The sequence below is a fragment of the Copidosoma floridanum genome, unplaced genomic scaffold, assembly GCF_036245765.1.
Source record: "Copidosoma floridanum isolate Cflo_tuat_1 unplaced genomic scaffold, Cflo_Japanese_pri ptg000028l, whole genome shotgun sequence".
Taxonomy (NCBI): Eukaryota; Metazoa; Arthropoda; class Insecta; order Hymenoptera; family Encyrtidae; genus Copidosoma; species Copidosoma floridanum.
The window spans coordinates 7,036,020-7,061,816 of NW_028321905.1; the positions used below are offsets into that span (position 1 = coordinate 7,036,020).

Below are 25,797 nucleotides of genomic sequence, written 5' to 3' on the forward strand. Positions count from 1 at the left end.
ATCCTAAGAAGCTTAATCCTTTGTTGAAAAAATCCATTCGTTCACCTTGCAAAAATAGATTACCTCCCAAAAATCCAGATGTACCGTCACTGTTCCCCACTTTTACATCAGATTCTTCATTTGAAGAATCCTCCTTAAGTAGCGTCTACAAAAAAATTAGACTAAAACATCGACATAAAATATTACGAGAGGTTAGGTATGTCTGAAATCAATATAGTAATCAAAATATTGTATGTACCAATTTTGGTAGTTTATTTTCCCTCTTTTTTGTATCTTCTTTTAACAACTTTGATAACCTTAAGTGGCAAGAAGAACAAAATTTTTGTTGTAATGCATCTGACAAAACTAAAAAGTCCAGTTTCAAAAGTTGGTTTTTATTTACTATCCTTAAATCAGAAGTGTTTGTTGTTAGATGCTTAAAATAAAAAAGCTTAAAACATCTGTCTGATCTTATCGATCTTCAAAGTTAAATAATTTTTACTTTTTAATAATGCCACGGAAAAAGGCACGTAAAATGCAAAGCACTTGTTATCCTAGTATTTTGCATTTTGCGTGCCTCTTTCCATGACATTGTTACAAACTAAAAACTACTCAACTTTAAATTACAACGAGTGAGAATATGTCTTGGTAGTGGATCAAAATAAACGCACAGCTGATCCAAAAGCCAACGAACTTGTAGTTCGGGGAATGTACGTGAGTAGCGTGGGTAACACTTTGAATCATAGATCGTACTGTAGTCAGGCTTCCCCACGAAATTTTAAAATTCCAAAAAATCGAAGAGATAAAAAATCTATTTTTTATATAAAAGCAGACAGTTAATAAAACAATAAAAAACAAAGTAGCAATAAAAAAGTTTGAAGAACAAAAAACAGCTTACGTGTTGATGTTACGTCGAGCATTGTTATTATTTTTTTGTCTAGTGGTTATTATTCTTTTTTTTTTTCACTGAAAATTAGTTCTTTGTCGTTCAGGAGATTAGATTAGAAAACAAATCACTCATGACTTGATTTTAATGAAAATTTATACTAAATTAATGATAAAATGGCGATTTCTGGCTTTATTGCATGATAATACAAAATTTTAAGGTTATACTGACAAATGGAAACTACAAAAAATGTAGATCTTTCAATTATCTACAACTTTTACGTTTAACTTTTTTTGATACGAGGTACATTTATAATTTTATACTCAAAAAACAGTTTTTTTTCACCATCACGCGAGACATAAATTAATATTTTACAGTTACAATTGAAAAGTCTCCATATTTAGAAAACATGATTTTTACGTAAAGTTTGACAAACAATACGATGGTAATAATTAAAACTTGATTCATATTTGGAGCAATTGTTAAAAATCGATTAAAACAATTAAATTGTTAATAGCAATATTACTTTGTTGATAGTTTTTTGTTTTTAATTTTTTTACTCAAAATTTAACTTTTTAGCTACAAAAGTGTGATTGGTAAAAATTTTGTAGTTCTTAAGGATTCGGAGCGGTACATTGTTTTAAATGAGTCTCTAACCACTATTATAAAATTTATTATAACTTATTAAATCGAAAATAGGCGATAAAAGAAAAATTCCTTGGACACGTATCTCTTATTTTTCAATATAGAAACTGGAAAAAAAATTTAAGCCGAATCAGAGAGGTGATGGTTAGTTTTTAGCAAAATCCGTTTGGTTTGTAAAAGAATGAACAAATACAGAAAAAACTGTGTGATGAAATACCTGAAATTTGACTGTGAAGAAAAAGTATATTATCCAAATGATGAAAAGTATTTGTCAATTATGTTACTATTTTGTTAACGAAACTTATCTTAAAATTTGGTTCATTTAAAGTAAGAGCAGCTTTTTGTACTGTCATAGTATTTTTTATCTTCACTGTAGATCATGCACGAACTGTAAGCTTCAGTACGTAACCTTTTCTGACATAGCGTACAGTAAGAGTGTCTTTGTTTTTATGTATTTCAAATATATGAAGCATTTAACGTAATTAAGAAATAAGCTATTACAACAAACCATCGAAATCAAGAGTTCCTGAACCATCAGCGTCAATTTCTTCGATCATTAAGTCCAATTCTTCTGGAGACAATTTATCATCAAGTTCATGCAAAATATCACGAAATACATCGGTTGTAATATAGCCATTTCCTTCTTTATCATACAATCGAAAAGCCTCTCGAAGTTCTTGCTGCATTGCTTCAGAATCTTCTTCAACTAAAAACCGGGCTGCCAGTGTACAAAATTCTTCAAATTCCAATTGTCCTGATCCTTTTAAAAAAAAAAAAATATGTATTTTTATGTGTCTATGCCTGATTTTAAATAATTACCTTTGATAATAATCATATGGATGTGATATTTAGTTTCATATCATTATTACACTTATCAAGTTATGATTAACCAAATGATATTAACCATTATAAGACATGTTGCTTTCATAGTCAAAACAAAGAAATAAGTAGGTATTGCTGAAGTACAATAAGTTGGGCCACAGTTATACAATATATAACATAAACAGTGAGCCACTCATGGAACTATTAATATAAGATATTCTTCTTTAATACAGTTAGAATATGAAATTTAGGAAAACAGCGAACTCTTAGCCATTGCAGGTGAACACATATATACGCATTTGCACGTATATATACAGAAGTGATAAATCATACTTACATATTAAAATGTACATTAACATACGTAATAATTATGTACACTTGCGTAAACACATACACTACATATGTAGGTATGAAAAAACATACTCACATTTATACACTGAATTGATGAGAAAAAATTTAGTTAATTAAAGCAGCTCTAATATGAGAATTTATTATGATGGTCATTAGGCTTACGTTAAATTTTGAAATCTTATTCTACTAATGTTAACAACTTAAATAACTTATGTTCTTTTTGCTCTAAAGTGAGCATGTACACAGTTGTAACTAATTGAATTAATAAAGTCAACAAAAACTTATAGTTACAAAAAAAAGAATCGTTTGCAATTTACGTTTAAAGTATAGGCTAGATTTATTATAATTCGTTAATAAATGAAAAATTTTTTTTTCAGCTACATTAAGAATTTTTAATTTATTATCTCATTTATTTGAAATGAAAATTGTTTGGATTATGAAATCATAAATAGTTACGTATGCCTGACTGAAAAAAAAAAATGATTTTATTAAATACTTCCCAGCGTTTTTGGAATTTAGAACCTGATACTCATTTATTGCCATGAAAAAAGCAGTTACAAAATAAGAAGCCAGTGGACACTAGGTACTTGGTTACCCAAGCATAAAGTTATACTTCTATATAATAATCTGGCAGACAGTATAATCATAAATATAAATGTACTTGCTCTGAAACAGTATTGCGTACAAAGGTGGTGCAATTCTATCATTGAAATGACTATTCCTGCGTTAGTAGGGGGTGGTTCCAATAAATATTTTTATATTTGACAACTGAACTGCTAATAACATAATGCAATACAAACCATATGTTGGCTGACCAGTACAAGACTGCACTTTCATCGAACCTTCCGTTGACTTCAAAACAACTTCCTACTGCCTACTCTGATTTTATTCCTTACATCACGCTCGTACTGGACACATACTCTCACACACTGATGTCTATTCCGTATTTATTACCCAAAATATAATTTTATCTAAGAGGTTAAAAAAAACAATCGTGTAGTACCTCTTTTTCCATTGGGTTGTATAATGTCAGGTAATGTTCCTTCAAGACGTTGATCACACATAAGTTTTTTTCATGGACATTATTTAAACATTAAACTCTGAAAATACAATAAAAAATTTTTTTTTAAATTTACAGATTGTTTAACTGTAGTCTTATTAACATGTTCAATTCTAAAAAAAATTGCTATTTTACGTGTAACCTGATGGAAAAATCATTTAAAACTGCATTTGTATAATCTAAGTGAATTTTCAAATTTTTAATTTATGTTTGCACGAACAAATTTTTTCAAATAAACCTTGCTTAATTGTTAAATCGAATTTTATCAGTGCCCTCCGAAGAACTTGAAAATTTAAGGTGATCAGTGATCCGTTGGGGGCAAGATGTGAGAAATAAATGAATACATTTAGAGTGTATTTAAATTTTTCCCTTACTTTGTTCTATTAATGCGCAACATTTCGCTGACATATGTGTCAGCCTCATCAGGCTACAAAATTAAAAATCGAAAATTACACAATAGGCGGTTTGGTAGACTCACACACAAAAAAACGCAATAATTCACAATATAAATTATTACCGCAGGCACGTGGAAATTCGTAAGTGTCTTGACTTACTCGTCACCTGTCGAACTATTGATTGACAATAAATTGTACAACACGCCAGCACTTATATAGGCAACGGTAAAGGGCAACAAACTTGATCGGGACGTTTAAACTTTCTCAGTAAAGGAAGGTACGCTCGATTAAAGGAAAGCACGTTTTCCTTTCTATTGATGTTATGTTTGTCCAGTTTAATATAAAGCATTTCAGAAATAGTTATTTTTTTTTAATTGGCTTCTTTGTCAAGGATTGAGAAGTTATCCCAATCGAATTCGTGATTATAATTATTTTATGTGCGCAAACGACTTAATCAGAATTTTTATTTCTTATGTGCTCACTAATGCGGAATTCAGCAGCTTGATTTGTCTCACCCACATATGACGCAGGACAATTTTCACAGTAAAATTTATACACTACATTTGTCTGTTCATGTTTTTCCGTTTTATCTTTTGCTAAACAGACTACGTGGTTGAGTTTTTTGTTGATAAGAGGGTAGGTGTGAATATTGTAGGGTTTTAAGAAGGTTAAGATTTTTAAAATTATTGTCTACATATGATATACCAACTTTGCACAAAGGGTACGTGTTTATAGTGCTTTTGTTGTGATTCATATATTTGTATCTCTTTAATCTCACCTTTATATTTTTTTAATAAGGTTCGGAGGATGATTATTTCTTGTCAAAAGATTTTTTACTCTGGCAATATTCACAACATGAAAACATGTTCTGGAAAGTAAGATCGCTCTATCAACTAAATTAAACACAATATTTCTTTTGTAGCTAACTGGATGACTAGAAAAATAATTTAAGATGCGTCTGAAAGAAGTGGATTTTTCAAACCAGTCAAATTTAAAATGATTCAAATTTCTGATTATGATCAAGTCTAAAAAGTTAAGTTTATTGTCAATCTCCATTGCATATGTAAAGTGTAGTTTTGGATAATATGAATGAAAGACATTTACTATTTGGTCAATGTGGTCAACGTTCATAAAAAGTAATACATTATTTACGTAACGAAAATAAAAGGATGGAGTAATAATGTAATTATTTTTCAAAACGGAGAGACAGTCATTTTCCAGGTCATCCATTACAAGGTCAGTAAATAACGGTGAAATGGTCAAACCCACTGGCGTGCCGAAAATTTGTTGGTAAAAATTGTTGTTGAAAGTAAAAAAAGTGTTGTTAAATAAAAATTCTGTATATTGTTAAATATCTTTAACAGGGATTCGACATTTATTCATTAAAGTCAATGTACGTCAATCAACCTTTATTCTCTGACCTTATGATGGATGACCTGTAAATTGACTGTCTCTCCATTGTAAAAAATAATTACAACATTACTTCATCCTTTTATTTTTGTAACGTAGATGATATATGACTTTTTATTAACGTTGACCACATTAACCAAATAGTAAATGTCTTTAATTCGTATTATCCTGAACTACAGTTTACATTTGGAATGGAGATTGACAATAACCTTAACTTTTTAGACTTGACCATAATCAGAAATTTGAATCATTTTAACTTTAGATGGTTTGAAAAACCTACTTTTTCTAGATGCATTTCTAATTATTTTTCATTTATTAGTCATTCAGTAAGCTACAAAAGAAATGTTGTGTTTCATTTAGTTGATAGAGTGATCTTACTTTCCAGTACATATTTTCATGGTGTGAATAATGCCAGATTAAAAAATCTTTTAACGTGAAATAATTATCCTTCGATTAATTCTTACAAAAATGTAGAGGTTAGATTAAAAATACACAAATGTATCAATCACAACAAAAGCACCATAAACACGTACCCTTTGTGCAAAATTGGTGTACCATATGTAGACAATAATTTAAAAAAAATCTCAACCATGTTAAAACCCTACAATATTTACACCTACCCTCTAATCAATAAAAAACTCAACCATGTAGTCTGTTTAGAAAAAGATAAAACGGAAAAACATGAACAGACAAATGTAGTGTATAAATTTTACTGTGAAAATTGTCCTGCGTCATATGTGGGTGAGACAAATCAAGCTGCTGAATTCCGCATTAGTGAGCACATAAGAAATAAAAATTCTGATTAAGTCGTTTGCGCACATAAAATAATTATAATCACGAATTCGATTGGGATAACTTCTAAATCCTTGACAAAGAAGCCAATTACAAAAAAAAAACTATTTCTGAAATGCTTTATATTAAACTGGACAAACATAACATCAATAGAAAGGAAGACATGCTTTTTTTTAATCGAGCGTACCTTCCTTTACTGAGAAAGTTTAAACGTCCTGATTGAGTTTATTGCCCTTTACTGTTGCCTATATAAGCGCTGGCGTGTTGTACAGTTTATTGTCAGTCAATATTTCGACAGGTGACGAGTAAGTCAAGACACTTACGAATTTCCACGTGCCTGCGGTAATAATTTATATTGTGAATTATTGTGTTTTTTTTGTGTATGAGTCTACCAAACCGCCTATTGTATAATTTTCGATTTTTAATTTTGTAGCCTGATGAGGCTGACACATATTTCAGCGAAATGTTGCGCATTAATAGAACAAAGTAAGGGAAAAATTTAAATACACTCTAAATGTGTTTATTTATTTCTCACATCTCGCCCCCAACGGATCAGTGATCACCTCGAATTTTCTAAACCTTGTTTATTTTTGAATAGATTTACAAGATGACTTTTTTTTTTCTTTTTTTTTTTGTAACATTAGAAAGAAAGTGTTAAGTATGCACAAAAAAAAGTACGTAAGAAAATTTATATAGAAAAATTAGGTTTTAACATTACTGTACATATTTTAGCTCCTCTTATACTTCAAAACTTTTCTGTCACTAATTATATTATGTACAGCCTTAAGTCAACAAATCGTACTAATTACGAAGGAAAAAGTGTGAATAAAAATATTGCGGTAAAAACTAAGTATTGTGTTTATTTAGTACAATACATTGTTTTTCTTTTAAATTTTTGAAAATTTCTTCAAATTTAAGATAATTATATAAGCATCTTTTTATTAATGATGAAATTTAAATAATTAATAGTAAGAAGACGATTATTTTTTAATGCATGGGAAAGCTACTCTCCTAAAATATTACTATTTTTAGAAGTTCTTGAAAAAATATTTTACTTAAAAAGTTAGTTTATTAAATAAAATATTTAATTACTTATCGAATTCATAATTAAATAAAATTTATTAAGAAACAGTATGAAAAATAACATTAAAAATAAGTTATGAAACACGTGAAAGTAAGAAATTCTCGAATTTCCTATTTAGGATCTGCTCATAGCAGAGTGAGTAAGGTCCTGTACAAGGTATTACGGGCTCAAATTTCACGAAAAGTTTTTTTTTTTACCTATTTTCTTAAGAGTTAGTTTAAGAAAAAGAAAGTATAAGTATATAAAATTTAAAGTGATGGGTGGTGGTAGCGTTGAGTTCTACGGTGTAGAACGCAGAAGGCACGGGGTGGTATGGCGAGGGAGGAGTAACATACAGAATCTACTTTTGTTATAATTTTTCTTAAGGTTACAAATCTAAAATTTTTGATTTACTCTCGGGCACAATGCGTTCAAGGAAGTATAACTTCAAAAATAACTTCTATTCACAACAAAAGTTAAGAAAACTCATGACTTAGGAAGATCTGAATTGTCTTTGTCATATTCCATTTCAGTAAATAGTTTTGTTAGTATTAAGAAAGTGCCATGTAATCATCATAATATACCAGTCGCAACTTTAATTGAAAGATAAAAAATAAAAAACTGTTACCTCAACATTGCAATTACAAAAAAAAATATAATTTTTTAGTACCAGATAATTAACATTGACGCCCCCCCTACCCCACACAATTATTACCTGCCACAACTTTTCTATGACGTACATAATGGTTTTTTCTTTCATTTCTGTACCACATGTTACATGTTTTAAACTTATATAAACTTAAAGATTACTTATAAATAAAAAAAATAATAAAAGTGTTAAAAAATTTCCTAAAACTTTCACTAATGTAATATGGTTAAAGAAAAATGGTTACCCACAGTTTACTAAAAAAATTTTATGTTCGACGAGCATTATTATAACACTAAACATGAAGACAAAATTTTAATTAATGTTTCAATGGTTGTACAGAACACCAAATTTTCAGGAATGTAATAGGAGTGTCACATAAATGTTGAACATTGTTTATTAATACAAAGGACTTTAATCATATATGACAACATTTATAAAGACAGTGATAGAGAATTAGTAGGAGTTCGAAGAGTGAGTAATTGTGAAAATAAAATTTAAGACAAAATTAAGAATTATGTTGATGGCAGATGTTTAAGTTCATTGGACGCAGAAATAAGATTGCAAAAGTTTTAAATTCCTGGTAGAAGTTACAAAATGTTAAGTTTATTTAAACATCTTAAAAATAAGTACAAATTAATATTTTAAAACAATCAAATAAAAACACCTTTAAAGAATAATTGACACCCCTTACAGCTTTGTCTCAGTTTAATTAGATCGATAATTTTGCAAAATCTTTGAAGCATCTTGTTACTTCAGCAATTCTTACTTCAGAGAAGTCAGTTTTCAATTTTTTTTTTTAAAGACAGGAGTAAAAAAAATCTTAAATCTTTATTTATACATTTTAAAGCATACAACAATATTTAATAGAAACGATTAGGGATACTGCAACTGCTACGGGTTAAATAAATCATAATATTAGTTTTGATAACAATTTTTTAAGAACCTATCACAACTATGCTTTCTTTTAAATAACCACAATTTTCACGTGATTCTCAATTTAAAAAAAATCGTTACGGGCAATGACGTATGGAAAAAATACAAAATGTTTTTTACGGAAGATCTAATTGATAATAAAGAGACTAGTGCTCATATACATATCAATCCAATCCTTACATTAGAAGATAAATCATGCTCAGCATTTTTATTTGACATATTCTAAACCAAATTAGCTTAGGCCCAAATGCTAAGACTAAAGAAATTATGTTTTGTAAGAGCATGCTCAATTACATTTATTTTTTTTTTATTAATTTAGTTTAATAATGATGAAAAAAACTGTTTTTGAATCTATGTCAGCGAATTAATTTAATTTTTTTTCATTCACAGTCCTGAAGGATCAGAGAGAACTTTTTCAATTTAAATATTTATTTATTACTTGATATAACAAGATAAAAGAATTTTATCAATGGCTTAGACTGGCATTGCATTGTTATTGCTTCCAAAAATAGGAAAAAGTTACAGAATAATTCGCTTACCTTTAGACACAGAAAAAGTAGAGAGTATATTCTTACAGATAGAATCCCAAAAAAAAAAAAAAATTACGAAAAGTCGATTTGAAAATTTAAGATAAGGCCTTCACGATTTTACAAAAAGCCTTAAAAATAGACATAACTTTACGTCATCTATGTAAAACAAATGAACATTTTAGAAATAAATTAACTTTTCAGAGACTTTAAACAAACTATTTTTGTTATAAATAAAAGTAATAGAAGTATTTTCAGATTTCATGACGATACGTCACCCGCTTTCCAATCTAGTACGATTGTACATACTCCAGACGAAAATTGCAAAGCAGAGTTAGATATAACCACAATTTTGATGAAACTTAGCAATAAGCACATAAACTTGTACATTAAATTTTATAAATGGACTAGTGTAATTTGAATAAAACTAGTTCTCGCTCGAAGCATTGCATTAGAAATCTATAGATTGACAATAATTCTCTTATAGAATAACAACTCAAGAATAAAAATTTGAAACCAACTGAAAATTAACTTGAACTATTCTAGACTCAACTAATTAAAAAATACGTATGTTTACATATGTTTTAATTTGAACGATTTGCAATCAACAAACGCAAACAATAATGAGTCTAAACAAATTACTACTATCAGCAGTTATTTTAAAAAAATTTGCATGTAAAATAAAAATAAAATTATAAATTAAACTGAACCTTGCTATGACTATAACTAGCGATAATCTTTACAAACGGTCAAGTTTCCTTTGGAATGACTAGAACCAGTGATTGATCTCAAAAACGTGAAATAAAACAAATTGAAATTAATTGCTTTAACAAACTTACATTTATGATGTGTCCATCGAACACGGCAGTTAAAAGAGACAAAAAAATTTTTTATTTAAGTGAATCAATGAGCTTGAAGATTTAAAAATTAACTTATCTCTTTAAAACAAGAATGATATCAAGGTAATGGGTAAAAGACATAGATTAGTGATATTGCGTTTACAGACAGTATTCCCAGTCTTGATTTTAGCTACTCGGGATACATCGTCGTTCCCAGGACACACCTCGAGGACCACACTCAGCGGCCACCGTTCAGATGGTACCACCTTTGTGATGAGGACAAGAATTGAACCAGGCTTGATCTCGCCGGTTGATTCATGCCATTTCTAACGAATTAACGAAATTGAGTTCATTAAGATAATCGGTATGCCATCGATTCCAGAAGTCTTCTATAGCTTTGGTGATGAAGTTCCAGGTGGAGAGGCGATTGTCCGACACTGAAACAAGGTTTTTCTCGGGTAAAGTTTGGAAGGACTTTCCAATGAGTACATGCGCAGGTATTAAAGCTTGAGGGTCGTTGGGATCCGCAGACAGAGTGCAGATTGGTCGTGAATTTAGAATCACCTCAATCTCAATAAGGAGAGTTTGCATTTGCTTATAAGTAAGTAATTGATCCTTCAGGATGCGTCTTAGATGGTATTTAAAACTCTTTACTGCGGCTTCCCAAAGACCACCAAAGTGGGGGGGAGAGGGGTGGATTGAAATGCCAAACGATGCGTTTGGAACAAGCGTAATTTTCTATATCTCTCTCATACTCTGGTGATTGGAATAGATCGTAAATTTCTTTCAATTGATTGTTGGCTCCTACAAAATTGGTTCCATTATCCAAATAGACGTACTCTTGTATTCCTCTACGACTGATAAACCTACGGAAGGCAGCCTAAAAACCCTCCGTAGATAAATCGTGGGCAAGTTCGATGTGAACTGCTTTGGACTTCATGCATATAAAAACGCATCCGTAGACCTTAAGAGTCGTCCGGTTTCTAAACTGTTTTTCTTTAATGAAAAGAGATCCAAAGAAGTCCACGCCTACGTGGCTAAATGCTGGGGCTTCGGTTACGCAAAATGATGGTAGGTCTGCCATTTGGGCTTGTAAAGGTCTGGGTTTGCAGCGAATACATGTCACACAATTTCTAACCTGGTCCTTGCCGTTTACGATCCAAAAGCGTTCTCTTGTTGAATAAAGGGTAGATTGTATCCCTTCATGTAAATTTGTCAAATGATACAATCTGATAATTAAATCAGTTACATGATGCTTACTTAGAAGTAAAATCGGGTGTTTTTAATTATAATTAAGTTGGGAGTTTTTCAATTGACCGCCGACGCGTAGGAGTCCGTCGTTATCAATAAAAGGATGTAGATTATCGAATCTAGTTGTTTTTCTAAAAGGCACAGTAACTTGTCCAGGCTCGGAGTCGCAAGCGATTGATAGCCGTTTTATTTCAGTAGAAGATCTCTCGTGCTGTATAGCTCGAAGAAGACATCGCTTGGCTTCTCGCTTCTCACTAACTGTAACAGGTAGTCAGTAAAGACTCTGTAAAGCCTTGTCAGCCATCTGAAAATTAAGGCTATGATCTTAAGAAGACGATCATATGATGAAAATTGAGAGTAGATGTCTGATACTGCATCTTTAGTCAGCAGACAGAACCACCGTTTTAATCCAGGGTCCTATCGCACAGATATTTCAACGCTTAGTAGCCAATTCTCCTCTGCACAGGATAGCCAACTTGGACCTGTAAACCAAGTTTTGTTGTGAAGGAAATCTACAGGAAGTTGTCCTCTGGAGAGCGCATCTGCTGGATTGTCGTCTGTTCGAACATGTCTCCACTCAACCTCGTCTCCTAGAGTTTGAATATCGGTGACCTTATTAGACTCAAAAGTTCTCAATAAATGTGGAGCCTTCTTAATCCAATACATTGTGATGGTGGAGTTAGACCAGAGGACAATTCATTTGACCCGACGACCAAATTGGAATCGCATAGTCACGTATAATGTTTTAAGTAGAGACGCAACGCATAATTGTAAGCGGGAAATCTTTAAATATTTAAGAGGAGCAACTCATGATTTGGCACGTGAGCATCACCAATACGCTGCCTTCTGTGTCTACTAACCTGAAATAAAGACATGCTCCATAACCATGCTACGTAAATACGTTACTACAAATTGAGAAGTCTTTTGAAAGAGGCAACTGCTCTGCTATGATCGTCCATCTGGTGTAAATTTCCTAAGGTAAAGATTCGTCCCAAGTCACCTTGCTTTTCCAGAGATCCCGTATTAAAATTCGAGCATGCAACGATACAGGGCCAACCAAACCAAGCGGGTCAAAAATTTTGCACATTTTGGAGATGAGCTTACGTTTGGTACAAGTATCTTTAAAATCAATTACTTGAACTTTGTATTAAAGTTTGTCTTGATAAGAATCTCAAATGATTCGCAACATTCTTTGAATAGAATTTTCTCTAACAATGCAGTCTGATTCAAAGAATTTTTTATCGATATTATTGAGAGCCCCTTCGTGGTTGGACGCTCATTATCGTATGGAAAATCTACATCGACTCTAGAGCTCGATCACTTCATCTCGTTTGTGGATAATCTCATCTAGAGTGTCAGCGCCAGAAATGAGATCATCTGCACATAACTCTCTCAGAAGTATCTTACTAGTGCGTGGAAATCCAGTGATTCATCGTGAGCGAGCTGCTGAATCGTGCGTATGGCTAAGAATGGCGCGGAGGAAGCGCCGGAGGTCACTGCATTAAGTTTATAGGTTTTAATTTGATTGTCATGGTACCAAAGGACACGTTGATATTTTCTACCATCGGAATGCATAATAATTTGTCTGTACATTCAGGCAATGTCCGTGGTGATGACGTAGTTGTGAGCTTGAAATCTTACTACTTGCTTAATAATTTTGTTTCGGATGGTGGGACCTACTAGTAAAACATCGTTCAGTGAAATTTCGCTACAAGTTTTAGCAGAGGCATCAAAAACTACTCCAAGCTTGGTGGTATCGCAAGATGGCTTTATTACGGCGTGGTAAGGGAGATAGTAACCACCAATCGTGTCGTCTGGAAGCGTCATGTGATTTAGATCGATGAATTCCTGCATCACCCTTTCGTATTCTACCTTGAAATTTTGATCGACTTTGAATCTTTTCTCAAGTGCATAAAGGCGATTCAATGCCTGAGATCAAGATTCTCCTAATTTGAATTTATTACAACGAAAGGGTAGCCGCACAATATGTCGACCTAAAGGATCTCTATGGGTGGTTTCAACGTAATGTTTTTCAGAAGCAATATCATCGCGAGATTTTAAGGGTTCACTATCTATCTTCTCTACTAGCCAAAATTTTCTCATGATTGTATCTAACTTATTTACATTGCAGGAAGCAACTCTGTGGATTGATATTCTATCCGATCCTCCTGCAACTATTCAACCTAAACAAGTCCTTTGTATTATTATACTTATCCCATCATGACTGCAATTAAACTGCCCTACAGCTAACTCTGATAATGTTACTCCAAAAGCTGATAAAACATTAATCGACTGAGGAACATGAAATCTGGAATCGGCTAATTGTATATTGGTTGGAAGATCATACAATTCACAGGAAAAAGTCTCATCTGGCACGAAGTTAGTGATCTTTGGAACGACTAAAAATTCTAATCCTCTTTTAAATTTACTGTCATGAGATTGAAATTTTACTTTAATGCATTTGTTTGAAATTGTAGAAGAACTATCAACAGATCCTATTAAGACTGAACAATTGGTAGTGGATAATTTTAGTGATCTGGTTAAATCAGTGGTTATGAGAACAACTGTGAAACATGTCTAATAACGCTCTTGCCAAGATGATACAACCCCTGTGATCCTTAACCTTAATAAGGGCTGTTGGCATGAGTTGTGTGTGAAGTAAGTGGGTTGACGATGTGAGTAAATAGTGATCCAGTCATGACTTTGAGGGCTTGGGTGTCTCCTGTTTATCTACCTTGAAAGATGCATGAGCAGCGGACTTTCCGTTTGAATTTTCGTCGGTATGCAACAGCGTATGGTGATTTTTTTCGCATTTCTTGCAATGACCCTGATTCTTGCAAGGTTAAGGGTGTGCGCGTAGACAATTTCGGCAAATTTTATTAGCTTTGACAAAGTCCAAGCGCTCCTAAAGAGCAAGCCTTAAAAATGATGGACAAGCATACAGAAGGTGAGCTTTGTTCCACTTAACACAAGTAGGTGCAGGCTAAGTGCTTGTCACCAGTGATCGAACGTTAATATTATTAAAGTTAGTATAAGTCCGCCTAGCTTTATGAAAGAGTTGAGTATTGTCTGCGGGTCTTTTCCTATTATTGCTGGGAGTACCTGATGCTAACTCTGGCTCAAAGGCCTTTAAGTTGAATATGTTCGTCTCAACTTTTATAAAACTCATCTTACGTGGGAAATTTGTTTAAATCAAGGGTCTCTCAAAAAATCACTTAAGCTTTCTACCCTTCCTTTGAAAAGCTGTAGCCTCTAACTGATATAGTTAACACGTTTTTTGTTTCGTTTGAGCCATCTTAATTAATTAGTAATTGTTAAGAAATAAACAGATAAAGAAGGGTTTGTTACAGAATTATTAATTTACGCATTGATACAGGCAGTAATTGAAAATTTATGAACCTGTGTAAATCTTTCAATATAGAACACGCTATGAAAGGTACATAAAATATCCAAATTTCGAGATAAGTAATCAATTAAAGTCAGTGTTGCAGCGCCCAATACAGCTTACCAGCCGTGGGACTCAGCAGCTAAAGTCGAGCGAGGCTGGGCTCATCATGCAGACCGGCACTGCATGGCTGAAAAACGTACAACACGTAACCTCCCTAAAAGCACTGGTGAACCACCTCTCTTCTCAAAACAGCGCAGGAGTCATGAAAAGAGGAGAACAATGGCCCTCAGCACCCGCAGAACAAGATACGTACCATAGTCCCCAACACACACATCCCGATGAGCCGGGGAATACTGCAGGATAGCAAGCAACGGATAGTAGAAAGTTACTTATCTGAATTATTTAAGCAGATAATGGACGGTGAGCAGCAGCTGGGTGGCGGTGTGTCCTGGTGCGGGAACGACGACGATGATGATGTCGGAGATGTTAAAAGCCTCGCGTGGCCAGCAGGAACAGGCTGCGCCCACGTGGTGATTCTCGCTGTGCTGGTAGTAACGAGCTGTGAAAACGCACACGCACATACTCGTACCGTCGATTCTCATGCGAACGTGCGTGTAAACAAGTGACTGCTTTCACTCCCGGGTTTTGGCACCAAATGTTCAATCCGATGACCTTGCCATATGTGGATCGGCCGCCGTATAAAAAAGGAGGTTAATTTATGATGAAGTACTGAATTCAATTGCATGCAAATAATGACATCTAACACTACACTGGATATTAGACTATAAATAATAACACAGAATTTGAAGGGAAAAAGGATACAACGCCAAAAAAACCCTTTTTATTAATAACTACAAAACTGAATGAACATGATGAAACATACGAATAAGCACGCACGCACGAGATTCACAGTAATTTGAACAAACGCATGACTAACGCTTAACTAAACGCATTGGAAATAACAAACAAATGGTTTCACCGAGTGCACTCACGAATGCTTTAATAAAGGCGGTAAATCCACTAAGGAGAGATTGTCGCCAATCAAGGCAAGCGAATTTACCAGAGAGATGGCTTAAGAGGTTTAACCTTTGAGGTATTTTAGAATCAGATTTTTGCTACAGAGCTCTGCATGCAATGACTATGACGAAGCGAGTGACACGTGAATCAGCTGCAAAGCACGACTTGACTCGAGATTCAGCATAGCAATGGTCTGCGCCGTGCGCGTGTTTCTTGTCCAAACTGATGTAATATATAACTACATGTAGGTGTGTGCAGTGCATGAGCACGCACTTAGCCTCACGAGTAGCGCGTATGCCGTAGCTCCACACTACTAAAGAGACACACCTGGTCATGTACACACACACTAGCAGACGAACGAGGCAGTACGCATTTCATGACGATACGTCGCCCACTTTCAAATCTAGTACGATTGTACAATATCTGTATTATGCTGTAAGGCGTTAAACGAAATCGAGAGGATAAAGATTTGAATGTAAATAAGTCTTTTGCCATTTATAATTATACCAGCAACAAAAAAAGTGACCTTCAATAATTTAATTCGGCCGTCCGAGCACTTGCTTAATTTATGTGAAGTTGCTCGCTTAAAATCAACACACGAATTTTATTCTAACTCTAGTTTACGAATTTAGGATCTAATTTGACTGTACTTATCGTTGAACGTAAAAAAATTTGCATTTGACTTACTACAAAATAATTGAGTTCTAATGTTTGCTGCCTCAATCGTGAGCCCGTAACAAAAAAAATGATTTCTCAAAAATCAAGCACACTTGTATATTTTTCGAGAACAAAGAGAAAACTTAATGACCACCAGAATCACGGCAATTTCTTATTAGATTGTTTAAGAAAAACAAAGGGAATAATAATTTCCTAAAGACTAACTCAATTCACTTAACGACTCTTTGCAGTACACGCTCATAATAATTTTCTGTATGAATTAAATATTGCTCAGCACCTTAGGTAACCTCTAGTCTTCGGAACTTGTATTAAACTTATAAATAAACTTAATAACAGACTGATTCACGGAGCCGTCTTGGAAATGCAAATTCCCTTGGTAAATTAAACAAGAGGAGGTCTTATACCCCGTCAAGACTGACTTAGTTCAGCCTGTTTTGGAATTGAACGATATTATATCCTGTTCACGCAAAAAAACAACGATTTAAATTTCCTGAGGGTCATGTGTGGTACGGACAAGCAAGCGATTCTCCGATCGAAAAAACAGAGAGACTCTATTAGGCCAAGCAAAAAACAAAACTGAATATTTACTTTGGAAACACGCAAGCAATAACGAAGCACTTATACACTAGGTAAATCACTCCCAATACCCCCGTGATGTCGAGCCGATGGTCCACCAATTCAATCATATAACGATAGAAGGACTTACGCATTCGATTGCTCTTCACCTTTATCCACGAAGGTCACCACGGAAGACTATGGGGAAATTATTCACGTTTTCCCCTGATTCTCTTTCCAATGTCACGCTTGGAGCTCCCTCCAGCGTATTCTACTCGCCTCGTTCGCTTTTTCGAGCTCTCTCCCGTTCCCTGCTTTCGGTGCTCGAGCCATTCCAATTTTACTAGAGTCGATGTGCACTCATTTATTGATTGTCAAACGCGCATCATCGCTTAGTGACGGGTATGCCCATAGCAACGATTCCCACTCAACAGAATTAGGCTTAACAAGACAAGAGCATAAATAAAATGAAAGATTACCTCCTACTTTTTAGAATCTGAAAATAAGAAATCAAAATTAGTATGCACTTTTAGCACGTCACGCGTCGACACGGCACAACTTTCACACTTTCTATTTGTGATTGTAAAATAATCAGATTAAAATATTGTTTAATTTTCTGTATAATATAAGATAAAAAGGCCAAAAAAATCACGAGTCGAGTCTGATAATTAGGCGCAACCTTAAGACTTTTAGAAACTTACATCAGTCAGAGCAGATTTAAAATCTTTTTTTTCAGAAACTTTTTCGTCTTATTACCAATATAAAAAAAATGAGTAAGAACTAGATCAAGCGCATTAAGTACATTAATACAGCACACAACTACGCTCGCTAGCACACTCTATGAAGCTGTGCATTTTTCCAAAAACTGATTTGCTTTTAATTCTTAAAAAATCCCCACCACCTGACAAAAAACACCAAAACTCATGAATGTGAGAAAGTCTCACACTTTACTCGCGACTATTCAGCGTGAGTAATTTTTTTTTTTTGAACTACATATTGAAAGGTGTTTAACGTCTTGAGAACTGCTAAGTTCTCTTCTCTTCTGCTAAGTTAAGAGGAGGCAAGTAAATTTTGCTCATCGAGCTCGTGTATTTATCGCAAAGCACCGACATTTAAAGAGAAATTTTAACATTAACGCTTTAATTTTTCAAGCCTCTACACTGTCATGAGAAATGAAAGTTGGGGAAGGTGAAAAGATCAAGCATAAAAAGCGTGATCGATCAGCGAAAGCCTTATTTTTTTTTCAACTTTTTTTTTCTTAACCATGAAAGAAAAGGATTGAAATTTTGGATTCAGTATAAGTACGAAACAAAGTTTAAAAAAAAGTAACACTCGTTGCGTGAATTTACTTGCTGACAATACTTTCAGTTTGACAATTTTCATTTTACAAAACAGTATTCAAAAATTTCGAATATATAAGCTTTTCATAATTTCAAAAAAAGAAATCAGGAAGATTAAGCATTTTGAGGACGTCAATACGGCACATCTTTTTAACTTTCTAATTTTGACTGTAAAAAAATAGGATTTAAATTTTTTTTTTTTTCTTTACACCGTATTAGACAAAATAGGGAAAAAAGATAACAAGTGTCAAGTAAAAATAAAAGAAAGCCAGACAATTTTACGTGAATTTTTATTGGGCTGTAGAACCAAATGACGAATATAAAAAAAACCAAGAAGATTGCATAACCTTGATGCATAAGATTGCATAATCTGTGCATGCATTTATCTAATTTATTGAGCTTCCTTTTTTTTTCTTTTTAACTTTCAACGTAAAAGGAAAATATTTTAATTTTATTTAACTTTATTTCTATGTTGTACAGAAAAAAAACACGAAGATTACTAATGTTGAGCGCGATCGTTCACCACCACTCTATGACTTTTGTAAGCTCACATTAAGAAGATAGGAATCAAAAATGAAATAAAAAGAATGAAAACGAGGTTATGTGGGTTAAGTTATTTTATTTAGTGCAGCTTACTGATCTCAAATTTCACTACAGTGAGATTCATTTACAACTATTTTTAGAACATTGGTACTATTTTTGCAATTTAGAAAGCATTGGTGAGAAGACTACGCATTTAAAGTGCTTTTTTTTTGTGCAACTCTATTACTTTAAAAAACTTACTTTAGGAAAATGAGATCTGAATTTTTTTTAAATTTATTACGTGACCAATTAATATTTATTCAAATAAGTAGAAGAATCACGCACGTTAAGGTCCTTGATCCAGCCCAGCAATTGGATTCCTACGTAGTTACTGTACAAAAATAGGATTCCAATTTTTTTTTTTTTTCATAAGTGCCTTATAAAAACGGGCAAAAAAGTTACGCGTGTCTAGAGCATGTATTTTGCGCAATTCGTTTACTTTTACAAACTCACTCTAAAAATAAAGGATTAAAATTTCTTTTAAGCACTTTAAAAACCTCAGTACCTGAATAAAAATATCAGTTTAGAATGCCAGGAGTTCAAAACCTGTTAAGGGTTCTGATACAACGCAGATTTTACTTTCGAATTTTCACAATAAATTTTTTTTTTCCATTTTAAGGAGACATCAAGATTGGAGATGGATTAATAAATAACTAATTTTATCTCTTGTTTTAAACGGCTCTTTCCTTGGCTTTTTCTCTATCCACTTTTAATGCTGCAACAGGTTAGAAAAAGTCATATTTATGGATGATCAAATAGTTTTAATTATTTATCGATGGTCAAATAGTTTCAATTACATTTCGAATTGCGTTTTACCTTTACAACAATTGCTCGATGTGTCTTCCGTTGTTTTCAATGACCAAATTAGCTCTTCAAACAATATTGTTGACATATCTTTGGGCCATTCCTCTTTCTCACACCTCATCCAATGCCTGGACTATTTCCTATCAGCATCAACAGGCTCAGTTTTGCACACTTACTCCTTGACGCAGCCCCACAGAAAACAGTCTTGTGGGCTCAGGTCAGGGGAACAGGCTGGTCATGCCACTGGACCTCCTTGGCCTACCTCCTCTTCGGAAAGGTGTCGTTAAGATACCTTGTAACATTCGCTGTAAAATGGGCTGGGGCTTCATCATGCTGGTAAATGAAGCTCAGTCGTGTCGCAAACGAGACGAACTTTAACAGCCCAGGCAACTGATTTTGCAAAAAATCTAGATACGCTGCACCCTTAAGCTGAGGAGGCAGAAATACGGGATCAATTGACCAATTAAAAAAGTGGAGGAGTCAAGAACAAGACGTACATAAATTCTGTTTGGATATTATTCTTTCTTCAACGAAAATGTGATCCGATTAAATAGTTTCTTTGATTTTTAACACAAAAACACCACAAAATCAGTAAGAAGCTAGCTTTAAAATATTTTAAATCACTATAAAAAAACACCAACCCGCAGAACTAAAATTTTTGTTTACACGCCAGAAACATTTTTACGCTAAGAAATACTACAAAAGTAAATTAGAGTACTCATGACTATATTTTTAATGATTTCACCCCAAACATTAATACTTCATGAATACTAAAAACTTGTTACCTGCATGAAGCAAGGATTTTCATGGGACAAGAAATGGTAGTTATGTTAATTGAGCATGCCATTCTTAGTGAATGATCACATATCAGTCTCTAAGATCGTACTTAAACTACAAAATCAGCATCAACACGTGTTTGGGCCAAAAAACTACTACAGAAATTCACACGGTTTTGGTGATCGCAGAGCAGCAGTTCTTGCACGCACTGGTAGTGGTATCGGTCCTTTTTAGAATTTACGATTATAGCGTGTACTATGCTAGAAGTAACGTTTAGCTAGCACCCTACAGCACAGACTGATGTTTGAGGATTATTCTCGAACATGTCCTCAATCAGCTCCTCTACTTCTGGCACTAAGACCTAACGTGGGTGACCAGCATCCCCGAAAAAAGCCAAAACATTGCCCATGTCCATTAAATGGTGGTGACAAGCACCAATCGTCTCCGGATTTCGGTGACGACGGTAAGGCCAACGAGCACGATATTGGCAAGCAGCTTCCTCACGATTTTAATCAGCAAGATAAAGAAAAAGCACCATCTGCGTATACTCCTCGATTACGTAGTTCTGCTCAGCACGATAAACTGCGACACTTCAAAACGGACAGAACAGACCATGACCACCTTCTTGCGTGAAATAATAAATACGAGGGCAAGCAACTACTAACGAAAAAACTAAGTCCGAATTAGACTAGTAGATTCTTAAGAAAGCTATTTTTCGTAAACAAGTCAGTCTGACTTGCAAAGACATGAATGCCCACGTGTAACACGAGTTTAAATAAGGCATTTCGCGTACCACATACAAAAAATTGACATCAGACAGATTCGATCATGAAATGTCTAAATCCAGAATTTAACACCTTACTGGTGTTGCAAAGTTAAATTAATATTTTAATCACATAAAATACAAGCATGAAAGACTCCTTTATTGTTTGAAATCTTATGTAGATATCTAAACATATATATATAAAACAAAACCCTTACTGTCTTACAATAAAATGAATACTATTGAAAGTTCTAGTTTAAATTCATTCTTTTGATATTTTGAAAACGAAGACAAACAGTCAGGATGCATCGATATGTTTCATCTACGCAATGCTCGTGTTACATCCCAAGTTGATACGAATTATATTATAACTAAAAACTATGTGCCCGTCAAAATTTAGATAATACGTATTGTAAATATAAAGCAAGCTCATATAACATAAGGAGCTCGTACGTCGTTTATGTGTGTTCGTGTGTGTATTAGCTTTAAGGTAAATGCTTCATAATATGCTAACATAGAATACGGCCAGCCTCATTGTAAAAATGCACGTATATATAAATTAATAGTTACTTGCTCATTAATTGTTTATTTCTGATAAAGTATACTAATTAAAAATTTGTAATTCACACATTACTTCATTGTATTCAAAATTAATTTTAAAATCCTCAGAACGATTAAATTCAAAGTTTGTAAACTGACTGCCACCATCAAACTTGTATTTAGCGTTCTTATATTGCTGATACGAGCTTTCATCATCACTGACGCAAAGACTCAATCGCACTTGTCAGAAAAAGCAATTACTACTGTTGTATTGTTATTTCCTAATATGTAAGATCATAGCATGTAACATCATCGTGCAACTGTCAGCGCAGTCTGCCAGAACATCACTCATTGGTTGACCTGATTCGATCCAAGGCCTCTTTTACTCGCTCTAATGCTATAAAAACGGACCATCAAGAGGAAAGATTTCTCTCTATACATCTGTCACCTGTCCTCTAAAGTTTAAGTCAACTCTTGACTCTCACGACTCGTGAGTACCTTATACACGTAAGGCATAAAGTGTCGGCTAAGGCAATTCGAGTGCGTATCAAGAACATTAATAGTATTAGACTGCGCTTGGGAGCAAGGTACAGCAAAGGAGGCCCGCCGAAAGTAATTCCAGCGATATCAGAGAAAGCAGACATCGCAACATCCTACTGGCCACGAACTCGTTCGTGTAGTTTAGGGAAACATTGATGATTACAGCATGAAACATTAGGGAACTTCAAAGCAGCAGTAACAAGAATCAGAGATAGATGTTACTGTATCAGTACTAAAATTTATGCTGAACCTTGTTAAAGTGACCCGATTAAATTGTATTTAAAAAAACAAATGATTATTCAATTGCTTGAATAAAGAAATACATTAATCACCCATATTATTTAAATAGAGATTGATATTTAATACAAAAAGAGCAAATAAAGCTCACGAGCTGAATTCTAAGAGCGCCACGAATAATACTTGAATAAAACAGTTAAGACTTTACTCCAAACAAGTTTGGTTAAAACAAATTGGCATTTCTTGTGTTCTCTTTAAATCTAAGTTTTGTTGAAGAAAAGAAAAAAAATACCATCATAAATTAAAAAAATTATAATTAAATAAAAAAATAAGCAAAAAAATAAATAAAAATGCCTGAAGATAGTAGAGAAAACCCGTCAGTGGACGACTCTTGTATACAACAGTTTTTAAATGTTTTACAAGGATGAAGTACGACTAATTTATTAATGAGCATAAATAAAGCATCTCAACGCATACCTCTTCATGACTGATACTTGACTCCCTTAAAAGACTCTTTAATAGATGTAGAAAATGGACGAACTCTAATAACAGCCACTCAAGAACCTATATACCTTCGCACAGTTATTTCTAGACTCAAAGGCAAAGCTCGACAGTTTAGTCGATTTTACTTTTGCATGAATTGATCAGTTAAAAAAATATCTAAAACAAGAGTTCTTACCAACCAAATCATATCATAAATACATGGCAGAACTTTTCAATACTACAATAAAACAAAACGAAACAGTTCGGAATTTTTATCATAGAGTAATTTTTTTTTCAGAAACTACCTTAACAGACCTTTTGACCGAATTAAATGATGAGAAACTCAAGACAACACAAAAACCACAACTTACAAAATTAGCGCTACAAACGTTTCATTATAGTTTACCTGACTCGTGGAAATTGAGTATAGCTTTTTCGAAACCCAAAGATATCCATGAAGCTTTAGAAGCTGCTTTACTTACTAAACGCACTTACCCACGAGTAAACAATTAAGCCAAGTACGTTTACAAGGCCGTACCCACGACCTCTACTTCTATGACTCCTGAATCTTCGGTACCAAACGTTACCAAGATTCCTGTTCCTGTCTCTACTCAGCTCAACCACAACAAAAAATTCGTCAGTTTTAATGACCCATTGACTCACAATAGAAATTCTTTTCGGCATACCTACGATAAAAATAATGTCAAGATGACTTAATTAAAATTCGACGAGTATGGTCAAAAAATTGTACATCTCACACTTAGCTATGCACCTCAACGACGATCAAGTACCCCACCACCAAGCCGTACACCACCACCACCCTGGAATAATCAATCTAACAACTATTATTACCCTCCAAATTTCCAAGAATTTCCATATTTTTAACCACCACCCTTTCATTCACCTTACTACCCACAAATGTATTATTCCTATCCTCAAACTCAAGGCTATGCTTACCATCAACAAGTTCCATTTCAATACTATAACCAAAAACGATACCAAAATTATAATCAAGAACGATACCGAGACTCTCACCCTAACTTTCTAAAAAACGAGAACGAGACTTGAGGGTTGGACGCAACTGCGAGTTTGAATCTGATGACGCGTCCAAAACCAATATTGGCAATGAAATCTACAAAACCTTATGAGCAAGAACAATAGGAAATTTACCAGCAGTTAAATTACGTTGCAAAAAATTTCGGAGAAATTTGGAAATTTTTCTATTAGACTCAAGCGCTGAAATAAATATCATCAGTCATATCGCATTAAAGAACGGCACAGCAATCAATTGTGATAATAAAATTGAATTACAAGGAATAGCCCTACAGTGAATATACACTCTAGGTACCGTAACGATAAATTTACTTGATACAGATCACGAATCTCACGTTATGAGTCCAGAATCGCCAATAAATAATGTATGTATTTTAAGAGATCCGTTCTTTACGCAAGAAAACGCTAGAATAGATTACGGATTAAATGCATTAATAGTTGAAAGCAGACCAATTGAACCTATACTTTTTCCATACCAAGATTATAAAGTTAACTTTGTAAAATTAATTAAAAAACAAGAAAAACCCTTAAAATTGAAAACGAAGCAAAATTTCGAATCAACCTGTGAAAAATTTGTTTTTCCATTTAGCGATGAAAATAAAATACTCACACCCCCACGCGATACTATTCATTATTATTCTTAAGGATTTAAAGTAAATAAAAACAGAAGTTATAATTTACCAGCCAGAACAACAGTAGTTATTAAATTACCGACTAGAAACAAGATCACTGGCCATTCGTATCTTTGTAGAATTACTACCGTACCCAGAGTATATACAGGCGAGGCAGTAGTAGATTGCAAAGAGGGTCACTGTTATACAATAGCTATAGCTATATATAAACACAAAAAATAAGCCAACAAAAATAGAAATACCTGCGCAAGAACTTGAGCCTTTTGATGTCATGGAATCTGAAGACTTTTTCAACACTGACTTCAAAGGAAACGATTGAAACAATATAAAATATCGCATTAAATTTGTAATGAATAAACTAAAAAGATCTCATCACTCAAAAGCTAGTTTATTTAAAATAACAAAAATTGTAGCAAAATACGCTCACTTATTTTACATTCCAGGCGATCCGGCCCCTCGTACTTTTATGATAACACATAAAATTCCTAGGACAGACGACTGCCTTGTATATGTCAGACAATACCGCTACCCCTTATTCTTACACCCAAAAATCAAAACTTAAATAGAAAAATTATTAGCAGATGGTACAATTATAAAATCGAACAGCCCTTACAGTAGTCATCTCTGGATACCCAAGAACCAAGGACTTGGTGAAAGAAAAAGATACAGATTAGCAATAGATTACCGTTAACTAAACAAAAAAACCATCCCTGATGCTTATCCACTACCAAACAATTCTGAAATATTAGAACAAATCGGAGGCTCAAATTATTTCTCAGTTTTTGATCTAGCCAGTGGAATTCATA

At 33.6% G+C, this 25,797-nt stretch overlaps 1 protein-coding gene across 1 annotated transcript in view; it reads right to left on the bottom strand.

Moving 5' to 3' along the window:
• LOC106643507 (troponin C-like) overlaps nucleotides 1–25,797 on the bottom strand; it is a 314,737-nt gene that overhangs the window by 97,005 nt on the left and 191,935 nt on the right. The window contains exon 3 of the mRNA XM_089595805.1: nucleotides 2,019–2,270. Within this exon, the coding sequence (XP_089451931.1) occupies nucleotides 2,019–2,270 (252 nt within the window). The remainder of the gene's footprint in view (nucleotides 1–2,018; nucleotides 2,271–25,797) is intronic.